Source organism: Nyctereutes procyonoides, unplaced genomic scaffold (assembly GCF_905146905.1).
Source record: "Nyctereutes procyonoides isolate TBG_1078 unplaced genomic scaffold, NYPRO_anot_genome, whole genome shotgun sequence".
NCBI lineage: Eukaryota > Metazoa > Chordata > Mammalia > Carnivora > Canidae > Nyctereutes > Nyctereutes procyonoides.
Window position 1 is genome coordinate 36389292 of NW_026575146.1, and position 15225 is coordinate 36404516.

At 37.5% G+C, this 15225-nt stretch overlaps 1 protein-coding gene across 1 annotated transcript in view; it reads left to right on the plus strand.

Annotated features, from left to right (window-relative positions):
• Positions 1-12413, plus strand: part of ZNF782 (zinc finger protein 782) — a 58219-nt gene extending 45806 nt beyond the window's left edge. Inside the window, exons 4-5 of the mRNA XM_055310510.1 lie at positions 3313-3408; positions 9147-12413. Of these exons, the coding sequence (XP_055166485.1) occupies positions 3313-3408; positions 9147-11017 (1967 nt within the window). The 3' untranslated portion in view covers positions 11018-12413. The remainder of the gene's footprint in view (positions 1-3312; positions 3409-9146) is intronic.
• The last annotated feature ends 2812 nt before the right edge of the window (positions 12414-15225 follow it).

Here is a 15225-nt window from a genome sequence, read left to right on the forward strand (position 1 = left end):
GCCAGGGGGTGTGATCCTGGAGAACCAGGATTGAATCCCACATCGGGCTCCCTGCTTGGAGCCTGCTTCTCCCTCTTCCCGTGTCTCTACCTCTCTCTCTCTGTGTCTCTCATGAATAAATAAATAAAATCTTAAAAAAATAATATTTTAAAAACTAAAAAATAAATAAAAAGTTCTAAAAATGAATAAAGTGCATTTTATATTTATCATCATGTTTCCAGATTGTGGTGCTCTGTATTTCCATGTATAAATCCAAATATCCACCTGATACCATTTTTCTTCTGTCTGAAGTTTTTTTTTTTTTTTAGCTTCTCCTGTAATATTTGTCAATTGGTGATAAATTCAGCTTTTGTTTGTCTGAAAATGTCTTATATTTGCTCAATATAGAATTATAGGTTGCCTTCTTTTAGTTCTCTAAAATTGTCACTTCATTGTCTTATGGCATATATAATTGCTGACAAGAAGTAAGCATTCTTTTTTCCTTAATATACACTATACCTATCTCTGCCTACTTTAAGTTTTCTCTTCATCAAATGAGATTTTGCCATTTGCAATAACATGGATAGATCGAGAGGGTATAATGTTAAGTGAAACGAGACAATCAGGTAAAAGATATTACCATATGATTTCACTCATATTGAAATTTAAGAAACAAAACAAATGAACAGTCCAAAAAAGGACAAAGAAAAAGAACAAACAAATACAGAGAAGAAACTAGTGGTTGGGATTCCTGGGTGGCGCAGCGGTTTGGTGCCTGCCTTTGGCCCAGGGCGCGATCCTGGAACCCGGGATCGAGTCCCACGTCGGGCTCCCGGTGCATGGAGCCTGCTTCTCCCTCTACCTGTGTCTCTGCCTCTCTCTCTCTCTCTCTCTCTCTCTATCATAAATAAATAAAAATTAAAAAAAAAAAAAAAGAAACTAGTGGTTGCCAGAAGGGAGGTTGGTAAAGAGAAGGATGAAATCGATAACAGGGATCAAGAGAACATTTATTTTATATAGCACTCAATAACGTATAGAATTGCTGATTTTCTGTTTATCAGTGGTTTTTAGCAGTTTGATCACAGTATACTTTGGTGTGGGTTTCTTCATGTTTCTTCTCCTTAATTCATTAAGCTTTTAGGATTTTTTTGTACACTTCATCAAAGTTTGAACACTTGTCCATTATTTCTTCAAATATCTTTTTTTTCTTCTGAAATATTTATTACGTATGTGTTAAATTACTTGATATTATCACATGGGTCACAGAATTCTGTTATTATTATTATTACTATTACTATTATTTACAGTCTTTATTCGCTGTGGGTTTCTTTTTCTTTCATGCCTTAAAGTCATCCATTATGTTATTTATCTTTTCTTATATGGTATCTTAATCCTCTTTAATGTTTTCTTGTTTCTTGTTGGTTGGTTCGTTTTCTCATTTTATATATTCTTCAAACAGGAACTTTTTAAGTAAGTTCCTGTTTGTTTTCATCATGTTAATGTTTTCTTTCTCTTCTTGAACATATGATACATATTTACTGTTTCAAATAGCCTTTATTATTAGCTTTATCATATGCATTTCCTACTCTGCTGCTACTAATTAATTTTCTCTCCAGTAAGGGTTGTATATCCCTACTTCTATTCATAACTAGGTATTTTTTTATTGGTGAAGAGTGTTGTGAATTTTATATTATTAGCTACTACTTTTGTTTTATTATTTTAAATCTTTTGAGACCTTTTCTGGTTAATTAGTTAAGTTATTTGGAATTGATTTGATCATTTTAAGGGTTGCTTTAATCTTTGTTATGTTAGATTAGAGCTTACTTTAAGACTAATTTGGCTCCACTATTAAGCAATAAACATCTTTTTGGTATTCTCCATTGGCCATGAAGTAGATTTTTCTACCCTGGCTAGTGGCAACAGAAACTTCTTACATCTGTGTATGGCTTTGATGATTTCTTTAAGTCTGCCCTTTTCACTGGTCTTTCCCCATCCTTGAGTATTTTTGTTAATTTATACCAGTTAGTATTTAGGAGACTCTTTTGCAAATATTTAAGACTCAGTATCAGTGCTCCTTTTCCTTCTTTAGTATTTCATCCTTAACAATTCCAGTTATCATGGCTTCCTTTAATTCATTTATGTTATTTCAGGTTACTGAGTCAGGTAGGCTCTTTTGGTTCTTATTGTTTGTAGGCTGTAAACTCTTCTTTGCAGTAGGCTGTGTGATAAGAGAAATTTTCAGTTTGTAATGTTTATGGGCCCTCCTCCTGAGCTCTCAGGAAAGTTATGCTTTAACATTTATTAAGGCCAAAATGACTCAGCAAAACTTCAAAACCTGAGCTCTATTTCTGCCCCATGCACACATTGTACATCTGCTTTAAAAATGGGTGGGGGGGACCCCTGGGTGGCTCAGTGGTTTCGCGCTGGCCTTCAGCCCAGGGCGTGATCCTGGAGTCCTGGGATTGAGTCCCACATCGGGTTCCCTGAGTGGAGCCAGCTTCTCCCTCTCCCTGTGTCTCTGCCTCTCTCTCTCTCTCTCTCTCTCTCTTTCTCTCTCTCTGTCTTTCTCTGTGTCTTTCATGAATGGATGAAAAAAATCTTAAAAAAAAAAAAGAGCATTCCAAACATAAAAATACGAAAAACAAAGCAAAAAACTCTCTCTGGTTCCCATAAGATTAAAATCACATAGCCTTGAATATAATAAAAACATAAGATGCAATCTCTAACCTTCTGGAATATCCTTCATCTTGAGGATTTGTAACTCTTTATGTAAAGAACCCTGCACTAAATGTTCATTCTCTGGACCACTCTCTTGCTTGTAAAGATTGTACACCCCTAGCAGTTGTCCTGACTTGGGCTCAAAAAAACCTCTTCCTTTCTCTTTAAAATTTTTTAAAGTTTATGTTCATTTTACATCAACATGCGATAACAATAGGACTCACCTCATTCATTTTTGTTTTCAAGTATCCCTGTTTGCACTGCCTGGTGTCTAAAGTTTGAAACCCATTAGTATATAATTTGTACACTAGATGTGTGATATGGAGAGGTAAATCAATTCCTTTTACTCTACTGGGCCAGTTTAGGAAGTTCTTCTGAAATCTCTTATTTAAAACATAGACATTGACCATTTTAGAATTGAACATTACTTAGGCTTGTGATTGGGGGGTTTAAGAAGATTGATCCTTTATAAACATTAGAAAATATTTTTATGATCGCCTCCCAGAAAAGTTGTAGTGAGCACCCTGAATGTGCCATTTTTGAACCTTCCTTCATTTTCAGAAATAGCGAAACCTATGCAGAAAATTCAAGTGCTAAATTATTTTCCATTTACAGGGTACTGCTTTACAAAACCAGAACTGATCTTCACATTGGAACAAGGAGAAGATCCATGGTTACTAAAGAAAGAATTTCTAAAAGAAAGTTCCCCAGGTGAGTTATTGAATACTGGTAGAAGACATCCAAGAAAATTAGATCCAAAGTGATGAGCTAAAAAAAAACAGAACAAAACAGAGCAATCAGCTAGAAGTGAACAGTTTGAATTTTTCAACACTGTTCTTTTAGAGGCTTTTGCATTTGAAATTATAAAAATAATAGATCTAATAAAATGTGGAAGGGGCCAGTTTGCACAAGAAGTAGATTGTAAGCATGTTAATAATCTCATCTGTAACAATGGGAACTAAGTATTCCATTTGAAGCTGAAAAGTTAAATAATAAACTCCATATAATTAACAGTAAAAAGATAAAAACTAAGAAAAGTTAATGAAGCAACTAAAATTAAGAATCATCAGATCAGAGAAAGGAACCATAATTTTATCATTATATAATAATGAGTTACTAGATGCCATCTAAATATATAGATGATTAAGGAATTGTATAATTGGAAAGGATGACTATTAGGGCAAACTGTAGCCCTCCTAATTATTAGAAGTTAAATATGTTTGCCAGAGCAAAGATAATAGACCTGTTACTAGAAAAGTTTCTTACAAAGCTGAATAGAGTCTTCCCCAGTAATCTTGTATGTCAACTATACTTCAAATACAAAAACAAAAAGAAAAGAGTCCCCAGGACAACCACCACATATCACATTCATTGATTCTTTGTTACTCAGCATATAGTCATACTCAGAGCTAAGATTTATAAGGTGAAATGATTGGGACAAAGCAAAATCAGCAAAGAGAAACCGGACAAAGTCCAGAGGAAACCAGGTGTGAACTTCCAAGATCCTGAGCGGTGAATGTGACAACACATACGAAATGTTGTCTACTTGGAAAATTCATTAGACATTAGGTTTTTGGGAACCATCTCAAAATCTAAGTTCACATTTGTCAGCCAGGGGCGAATCTTAAAAGCCAACCATCTAAGGGTTAACAGTCTCAGGCCTGCTGTGTTAAATGTTTTATACAAAAGCTATGTAAACACACCACATAATATACAATAAGGTAAACACACCTGCCATATCAATTAATAGAAATGAATTAAATTCACCTATTAAAATAATATGCCATCAGATTCTATCAGAGATATGTCTACAAAGTAATATACAAAGTATGAAATATAGTCATCAATTGTTAAGCCAAAGGCATAAAACTCAATATTTATTTACCTAGCTAATACTTAAGGTTCAAATCATGTCAAAAACAGATGAGAAAAAGGACATTTTGATAAAGCTAAAGAAGTTTTTATTTTATTTTTTTAATAAATTTACTTTTTGCTGGTGTTCAATTTGCCAACATATAGAATAATACCCAGCGCTCATCCCATCAAGTGCCCCTCTCAGTGCCCGTCACCCAGTCACCCCCACCCCCCACCCACCTCCCTTTCCACCACCCCTAGTTCCTTTCCCAGAGTTAGGAGTCTCTCATGTTCTGTCTCCCTTTCTGGTATTTCCCACTTATTTTTTTCTCCTTTCCCCTTTATTCCCTTTCACTATATTTTATATTCCCCAAATGAATGAGACCATATAATGTTTGTCCTTCTCCGATTGACTTATTTCACTCAGCATAATACCCCCCAGTTCCGTCCATATTGAAGCAAATGGTGGGTATTTGTCATTTCTAATGGCTGAGTAATATTCCATTGTATACATAAACCACATCTTCTTTATCCATTCATCTTTCGATGGACACCGAGGCTCCTTCCACAGTTTGGCTATTGTGGACATTGCTGCTAGAAACATCGGGGTGCAGGTGTCCTGGCATATCATTGCATCTGTATCTTTGGGGTAAATCTCCAGCAGTACAATTGCTGGGTCGTAGGGAAGAAGTATTTTTAACTCTTTGAGGAACCTCCACACAGGTTTCCAGAGTGGCTGCACCAATTCACATTCCCACCAACAGTGCAGGAGGGTTCCCCTTTCTCCACATCCTCTCCAACATTTGTGGTTTTCCTGCCTTGTTAATTTTCCCTATTCTCACTGGTGTGAGGCGGTATCTCATTGTGGTTTTGATTTGTATTTCCCTGATGCTAAGTGATGCAGAGCATTTTCTCATGTGCATGTTGGCCATGTCTATGTCTTCCTCTGTGAGATTTCTCTTCATGTCTTTTGCCCATTTCATGATTGGATTGTTTGTTTCTTTGGTGTTGAGTTTAATAAGTTCTTTATAAATCTTGGATACTAGCCTTTTATCTGGTACGTCATTTGCAAGTATCTTCTCCCATTCTGTAGGTTGTCTTTTAGTTTTGTTGACTGTATCCTTTGCTGTGCAAAAGCTTCTTATCTTGATGAAATCCCAATAGTTCATTTTTGCTTTTTTTCTTTTGCCTTCGTGGATGTATCTTACAAGAAGTTACTGTGGCCAAGTTCAAAAAGGGTGTTGCCTGTGTTCTCCTCTAGGATTTTGATGGAATCTTGTATCACATTTAGATCTTTCATCCATTTTGAGTTTATCTTTGTGTATGGTGCAAGAGAGTGGTCTAGTTTCATTCTTCTGCATGTGGCTGTCCAATTTTCCCAGCACCATTTATTGAAGAGACTGTCTTTTTTCCAGTGGATAGTCTTTGTCGAGTATTAGTTGACCATAAAGTTGATAGTCCACTTCTGGATTGTCTATTCTGTTCCATTGATCTATGTGTCTGTTTTTGTGCCAGTACCACACTGTCTTGATGACCACAGCTTTGTAGTACAACCTGAAATTTGACGTTGTGATGCCCCCAGGTATGGTTTTCTTTTTTAATATTCCCCTGGCTATTTGAGGTCTTTTCTGACTCCAGACAAATGTTAAATAATTTGTTCCAACTCTCTGAAGAAAGTCCATGGTATTTTGATAGGGATTGCATTAAACCTGTAAATTGCCCTGGGTAACATTGACATTTTCACAATATTAATTCTTACAATCCATGAGTATGGAATATTTTTCTATCTCTTTGTGTCTTCCTCAAGCTAAAATCCCTCTATCTTAAAATCAGTGATGAATATATATCTTTCAACAACCTATTTTATCAAAAGGTAAATCAAAATTATACAGTATCTAGAAAAAAAATTTTATTGAAAACGTTTTTTTATAAATGACCACCTTTGGACAGTAGATAGAGCAGTGAAGAATTTTTTATCTCAAATACAGTTTACCCTTGAACAGCACAGGTTTTAACTGCACAGATCTACTTATACATGGGTTTTTTCAATAAATACAATAAAGTACTGTAGATGTATTTTCTCCTCTTAATAGCATTTTTTCTCTAGTTTACTTTATTGTAGAAATACAGTATATAATACATGTAAATTATAAAATATGTGTTAATCAACTGTTTATCTTATTGTTAAGGCCTCCGGTCAACCATAGGCTATTAGTGGTTAAGGCTTTTAGGAGTCAGAAGTCATACACAGATTTTCTCTGTGCATAGGGGTGGTTGGCACTCTTTGACCAGCTGATCTTGAAAACACAGGTCAGGTATACTTTTTTTTAACAAGCAAGAAAGTGGTAAAATAAAGCTTAAGTAAAGTAAAAGATGTAATAAAAACTATAGTGGTATAAATTATAAAGCAAAAGGTAGTTCTTGAAATAAAATATAATACTAACCTCAGCTAAAAAAAGGAAAGAAAGCATTATTACTCATTATAAGTTTTATGATATATTCCTACTTCTGTAATATAATTTTGGAATACTTTACCCTATATTTTCTCTATTTTGTAAGCTCTTTAATTTGATGGACATGTCAAAAAACAATGAGATATCTGTGCCAGATAACATACGGTTGTTGAATGACCTTCTTTACTCACCTGGATTATGTTTTCCTCCAAAAGAATGGTCTATTTCTTTCTTCCTTACTTTAGTATGTATCATATAATAAATATTTTTAATAACATTGTGGATTGATTCTGAAGCTAGATGGAGATAACTATCTCATATTGATTTATACAGAAGACACTCTTCATAAATGCAATGCCCAAGTCAAATTTCTAGGATTTTTTAATCCTTAGGTGTAGATGAGCAATCATTCTGGGCCCTTGTTTATGCAGAGCTCTCTAGGTAATTCTGAGGCACACTGCTTTTTATGGACCACTGACTTAACTTACACTACAGAAGGATGCAAAGAATATCACAGTAAGGGTTTCATTTTGGAAAAGTGGGAAAAGCTGTATAAAATACATTTCATATCATATAAGGGCTGTTGATTAAAGTACAACCACATAACTTTTGAATACAACCAAGAAAGAGAACATGCTGTCCATTCACCTATGCACTTGCCATCAATTTGAAGATGCATCCTGAGTTTGATTATGGTCATTTACTTTAAAAATCATGAGTCACAAATATGGGTGCTTTCTATATATTTCTTGTTAAAATGAATGATACACGCATGATGATACTTCTTTCCTATTTCTAAATAAATGTTGCTTAAATTTGTGAGAAGCTATGAGAAGCCTTTTTCTTGTTAAGTTTTGGGAAGATAGCTTTGCTATATAGTCCTAAGGCTAGAATAGAGGGTAAATTAGGGAAAGAATGTGTGTATAAAGTTACTACTGGAAGTGTAATGAAGACTGACATCAAGATTAGAGTAGAAAATACTGTGGACTGGTGGAATGGTAACTACAATGCATAATGAACATGCAGTTAGTGTTAAACTTTGTTTCCCTGAATCACTTAAATCTTCCATCTCTTGTTGCTTAGGACAGTGTATTCAAGGCTTTCAAATATTTTTAGCATAGGCCTGACATTTTTACTAGGAGTCTGTGTAGTAGCAGGGCAACAACAGTGAAATATGTACAAGACACTTATGGTGAATAAATATAAAAGATACTTGTAGTTTTTAGGGACAGTTTGAAACATGATCCTTAAGATTCTCACAGTCAAGACTAGATAGGTTGGAAAACAGAATTGATGATTGGGCAAGGAAGACTAGTTTGGGGAAAATGAGCAAGTAGAAAAGAGAAAAGATGAGGTGTGATGACCAAGAGATATTCACTATTGAACAACCCTGATATAATACCAAGGTACCAGAACCAGGATAGAGCATTGACTCCAATATAGGTGGAAAAATTACTTTTATCTCCTATCTTTTTTTTTTTTAAACTTCTACTGATACACTAATGTTTCTGTGAATGATACCACAGAGAAAATCAAAGCATGGCAAATAGAATTTCTTTTCTTTTACCATGAGGAAGTTGGTGCCATTATAAATTAATTTTAGTGTTTTGTAGACTGGAAAAAATGGAGCTCCAAGGGGAATCATAGAGACTAATGATTATGCTACCATTTTAATCTATATTTGACTAAGAATCTAGACTCACATTTTTCCCTAATGCAAATTCTATTTCAAATGAATCCATTGGAAACCTTTAATCTACTTTGAATTAGATTAACCTTTGAATTCATCCCATTCACTACTTTTGTTTTTTCTGTTCCCAAGATCCAATTCTCTTGAATATATTCTCAATTGTCAATTGTTCCTTTCCTTTATATTTTCTTCTTTAACCAGTTTTGAAAACTATACTTTATGATGCCAAATACATGTGTATATTTATTTCTAGTTTCTTTTCTTTCTACTACAAAAGGTTTGGGTTGTTGTTGGTTTTTTAACAAAAAAAGAGAGAATATGTGCTTAGAATTACTTTATTGTTGGGAAACTGATCCAGAAACCAAAGCATCAAATACATAATAGGGCATAAGTCCCATTGCATAATAAGTGTGTTAAATATCATAAAGTATTTTTAATTTTCTCATTTTTAGAAGACTCCCAACCTAATCATCTTTCAAAGAAGAGCCTAGAAAGCCAAGGAAAATATTTGTGGCACGTTTTATTCACCAATAAATCATTGCCTACAGAGGAAGAGATTTCAGGAAAACCATGTAATCTGGACATAAACATTTTACGTGCAAGAGCAATGCCCTATAAATTTGACACTGCAGGACCTACCTACCTGCATCTCAGCTCATTGGCTCCACACTGTCAATATTCAAGAAAGAAGGTTCATGAGCTTAATGTATGTGAGAAATGGCTCCTCAGTATTAAGGAGGGCAGAATTAATACCAGAGAGAAATCATTTGTTTATAGTAAAAATGCGAAAGCCTTCAGTTATAAAGAGAAAGTCATTCAACATCAAACAATTCCGACTTTGCAGCGGGCTTCTGAGTACAATGAATGTGGAAACGCTTTATTTGAAAAGACTGCCCTTATTACATCTGAGAGTACCTACCCCAAAGTGAAATCTTATAAATTCAGTAAATATGGGGGAAAACAATGTGATAAACCAACTCTTATAATCTCTCATAGCAGTAATCCAGAGAAAAATCATTATGAGTTTAATGAATTTGAATGTACTGAAAACAGAAATAATTTCAGTAAGATCACACAAAGAACTGATACAGAAGGTAAGTCTGTCAGCCAAAATTCACACATTGGAGAACATCAGAAAAATCATATAGGAGTGGAACCCTTTGAATATGGAAAGAAGTTCAGTCCTAATTTGGCCCTCCCAGTGCATCAGAGAACCCACATGACAGACAAATCCTCTGATCATAACACATGTACAGAGACATTAACTTCCCAGTCAGGTTTCAACATACATCAGAGAACTCACATAACAGTGAAACCCTATGAATGTAATGAATGTGGAAAATCCTGTTCTATGAATTCATTCCTGATTCAGCCTCTGGAAAATCACACAGGGGAGAAACCCTACGAATGTCATGCATGTGGGAAAGCTTTCAGTGAGAAATCACGCTTAAGAAAACATCAGAGAACTCACACAGGAGAGAAACCCTATAAATGTGATGATTGTGAGAAGGCTTTCAGTGCAAAGTCAGGTCTAAGAATACATCAGAGAACTCACACAGGGGAGAAACCCTATGAATGTAATGAATGTGGGAAATCTTTCAACTATAAATCAATCCTTATAGTACATCAGAGAACTCACACAGGGGAGAAACCCTTTGAATGTAATGAATGTGGAAAATCTTTCAGCCACATGTCAGGCCTAAGGAATCATCGGAGAACTCACACAGGGGAAAGACCATACAAATGTGATGAATGTGGGAAGTCTTTCAAACTGAAGTCAGGTCTCAGAAAACATCATAGAACTCACACAGGGGAGAAGCCCTATAAATGCAACCAATGTGGGAAAGCTTTTGGTCAGAAATCACAACTCCGGGGACATCATAGAATTCACACAGGAGAGAAACCCTACAAATGTAATCATTGTGGGGAAGCTTTCAGCCAGAAATCAAACCTCAGAGTGCATCACAGAACTCACACTGGGGAGAAACCCTATAAATGTGATGATTGTGGAAAAACTTTCAGGCAGAAATCAAATCTCAGAGGACATCAGAGAACTCACACAGGGGAGAAACCCTATGAATGTAATGAATGTGGAAAAGCTTTCAGTGAGAAGTCAGTCCTAAGAAAACATCAGAGAACTCACACAGGAGAGAAACCCTATAAATGTAATCACTGTGGAGAAGCTTTTAGCCAGAAGTCAAACCTCAGAGTACATCAGAGAACTCACACAGGGGAGAAACCCTATAAATGTGAGAAATGTGGGAAAACTTTCAGCCAGAAATCAAGCCTTAGAGAACATCAGAAAGCCCACACAGGGAGTTAAACGTATGAATGTAAAGAATTTGGAAAACCATTGAACCAGAAATCAAATCTCACAATATAAAAGAGAGAGAGAACCATATGAATAAACAATTTGCAAATTTCTGCAAGATGCTAGCCTTGCATCAGGAAACTTACGCAGGAGAGAAATTCTTGGAATATATTTTATATGGGCTGTATTTCATCCAGAATGCAGTCCTCATTATGGATCACTCAGCAAAGAAGTTACAAAGATAATTAATGTGAAAAATACTCTGTACTTAATCATCAGAAAACTTACACTGCAGAAAAGTAGTTTAATGTAATAAAAATGTGAAAATTTTGTGTCAGTAATCAAAATTTACTCATCAGAGAAATGATACAATGAAAAAACTGAACATATAATAAGCATTTTGATAAGCTTTTGCCAAAAGCCAGCTTTCTCAGTTCAACAGAAAATACATGGAGGTTAGAGACCTCACAAACAATGAGGTAGTGGATGTGGGGAACTCTTCTATTATAAATCAGCCCTCAATTGGGCTTACACGGAAGTAATTCCTGTATGCCATATAAAGACTATTAATTGTTCACCAAAAAAATTTCTTCTCCTTCATGCTGCACCTAGTCTACATTTCTCAACCAGTGTCATCCAAATGGGGTCCTATTAATAACCTCTGGGTACTAGAATGTGGTGGTCAATGACCCGTCTCACTTAGTACATCCCTCAAATTCTCAATGTTTTCTCCTGTCCCTTAGCAGAATGGAGTGGAGATTACTCTCAGTGAAACTCTGGGCTCATGCAATGAAAATCGGAGAGTACAAGTCACTAGGAAACAGGGTAAAGAGTGACTGTGGAATGGAATTTTCTCCTCCGCATACACAGACTTTTTGCAGCAAGGAAATAAACTTGTTCTCTACTGAGATTCTGCAGGTTTGAGTATACTTTATACTGACATATACTCACCAACCCTTAACTAATAAAGCCCATGAATATGATTTCTGTGGATATCTGAACTCAACATATATCAGAAACCTGACAACAGGAGAAACCCCTGACAATAGTTTTTATCCACAACTCCTCATCAGTCAGGTAAATATCAATGAAAGAAATTCAACATTTCAACATATGTAGGAAACATTTACCAAAAAATAACATCTCATTAAATATCTGATAATTGAATTGTAAATGTATAAGAGTTTTCAAAAAGTCATCAAACTTTAATCTTTCTCAGAATGTGTTACAGGGGGAGAATCTATCAATTTGAGAAAGGTAAGTAATAGCATCTACATAGAAATTGTTCTATAAAACTGTTTCATGTGTATTATTAAAACAGTTAATGAAACACAATACTGATAACAGACATTCACTAGAATAAGACACTTTAAAAGAATAAGAAATAAATTGCATAAACTAAACAGCATTGAATGTATGTGAATATTTTCTGAGTTCTTTTTTTAATCTACGTGAGTTTGTATTCATGCATGCCAGGTATTTATATGTGTATTGGAACTAAACATCACTGTAATAGAATTATGTACCCCTTGCTCAGTAACTATTATGACATCAGCTATACTTTCACATGTAGATTAATAACAAGTAAACCTTTACAGGAAGTAACTGAAAACTCAGAATCCCATACTACATTTTATTTCTCCTGATGCCTTCTGGACATGTGTATATAGGAAAGGCTATTGTGGGGCAAGATGGCAGAGAAGTAGGGTGCCCAAGTCACCTGTCCCCACCAAATTACCTAGATAATCTTCAAATCATCCTGAAATATCTACGAATTCAGCCTGAGATTTAAAGAGAGAACAGCTGGAATGCTACAGTGAGAAGAGTTCACGCTTCTATCAAGGTAGGAAGACGGGGAAAAAAGAAAGAAACAAAAGGCATCCAAGAGGGAGGGGCCCCGCAAGAGCCGGGCTAAGGCCGGGTGGAGTGTCCCCAGGACAGGAAAGCCCCATCCCGGAGAAGCAGGAGCTTCACCAATCTTCCTGGGAGGAAAGGCACTCCCAGGGAGTTAGACCAGGACCCCAGGAGGGCGGGGATGCCCTCAGGCTCCCAGGGACACTAACAGCTCCTGTGCCCCGGGGAGAGCGCGCCACACTCCGGGCCGATCTCCCTAAAGGGCTGCAGCCCGCACACGGCTGGACCCGGAAGCAGCTCGGAGAGGCTCGGTCGGCGGCTCCGAGGGCCGAGGGGGCTGCGCGCCCCAGGAGCAGCTCCGGGCGGCTCTGACAGAGGCTCCGCGTGGAGGGTCTGCGGGGCCCCGGGGGGAAGCTGGGGGCAGCTCGGGTGGTGGCTCCCCACGGAGGAGGCTGCGGGGCTGGAGCAGCTCTGAGGCGGCTCGGCAGAGGCTTCGAGGGGAAGGGGCTGCAGGGCCAGGAGCACGAATCCAACAGCACAGGACCAGGAGCACAGGGCGCCGGGGACACGGCCCAAAATTTGACGCACTCCTCGGGACAGGCAGAAGCCAGGAGGATACAGGACAGCAAGGACGCTCCTGCCCTGAGCTGAGCAGATCAGCGGCCCCGCCCCCGGAGCATCCAGGCCCCTGCAGACTGAGAGCTCCGGAGTTACTGCGAGAGTTGACTCCAGGGCTCCAGAGCTGGCCTCCGCCACTATTGTTGTTCCCCCTGGGCCTCACAAGATAAACAACCCCCCACTGAGCCTCACGGTGGCCTCGCTGGATAAACAGCTTAAATATCTTTCACTGAGCCCTCCACCAGGCAGGGGGCTGAGCACTCCCCCTAGTGCTAACACCTAAAAATCAGGACAGCAGGCCCCTCCCCCAGAAGACCAGCTAGACGGACAGAGGAAAAACAAATGATTGACCAAGCAGAACTGAAAAGTTCCAGGGGAAGTCGAGGGATTTGCAGTATCCAGAATCAGAGGATACTCACCATTGTTCTTTTGTTTTGTTTTGTTTTGTTTTGTTTTGTTTGATTTCTGTTTGCTTCCCCCCACCCTTTTTTCCCTTTTTTTCTATTCTCTCTTTTTTCTTTTTTTATCTTTTTTCTCTTCCTTTTTTCTTTTTTCTTTTTCTTTCCGTCTTTCACTTCTCTCTTTTTCTTCTTTTCCCAATACAACTTGTTTTTGGCCACTCTGCACTGAGCAAAATGACTAGAAGGAAAACCTCACCTCAAAAGAAAGAATCAGAAACAGTCCTCTCTCCCACAGAGTTACAAAATTTGGATTACAATTCAGTGTCAGAAAGCCAATTCAGAAGCACTATTATAAAGCTACTGGTGGCTCTAAAAAAAAGCATAAAGGACTCAAGAGACTTCATGACTGCAGAATTTAGATCTAATAAGGCAGAAATTAAAAATCAATTGAATGAGATGCAATCCAAATTAGAGATCCTAATGATGAGGGTTAACGAGGTGGAAGAACAAGTGAGTGACATAGAAGACAAATTGATGGCAAAGAGGAAAACAGGAAAAAGACACACAATTAAAAGATCATGAGGATAGGTTAAGGGAAATAAGTGACAGCCTGAGGAAGAAAAATCTACGTTTTTTTTTTTTTTAATTTATGATAGTCACACGCAGAGAGAGAGAGAGAGAGAGGAGCAGAGACATAGGCAGAGGGAGAAGCAGGCTCCATGCACCGGGAGCCTGACGTGGGATTCGATCCTGGGTCTCCAGGATCACGCCCTGGACCAAAGGCAGGCGCCAAACTGCTGCACCACCCAGGGATCCCAAAAATCTACATTTAATTGGGGTTACCGAGGGCGCCAAAAGGGCCAGAGGGCCAGAATATGTATTTGAACAAATCATAGCTGAAAACTTCCCTAATCTGGGAAGGGAAACAGGCATTCAGATCCAGGAAATAGAGAGATCCCCCCTAAAAATAATAAAAAACCGTTCAACACCTCAACATTTAATAGTTAAGCTTGCAAATTCCAAAGATAAAGAGAAGATCCTTAAAGCAGCAAGAGACAAGAAATCCCTGACTCATATGGGGAGGAGTATTAGGGTAACAGCAGACATCTCCACAGAGACGTGGCAGGCCAGAAAGGGCTGGCAGGATATATTCAGGGTCCTAAATGAGAAGAACATGCAGCCAAGAATACTTTATCCAGAAAGGTTCTCATTCACAATAGGAGAGATAAACAGCTTCCAAGACAGGCAGGAACTGAAAGAATATGTAACCTCCAATCCAGCTCTGCAATAAATTTTAAGGGGGACTCTTAAAATTCCCCTTTAAGAAGAAGTCCAATGGAGCAATCC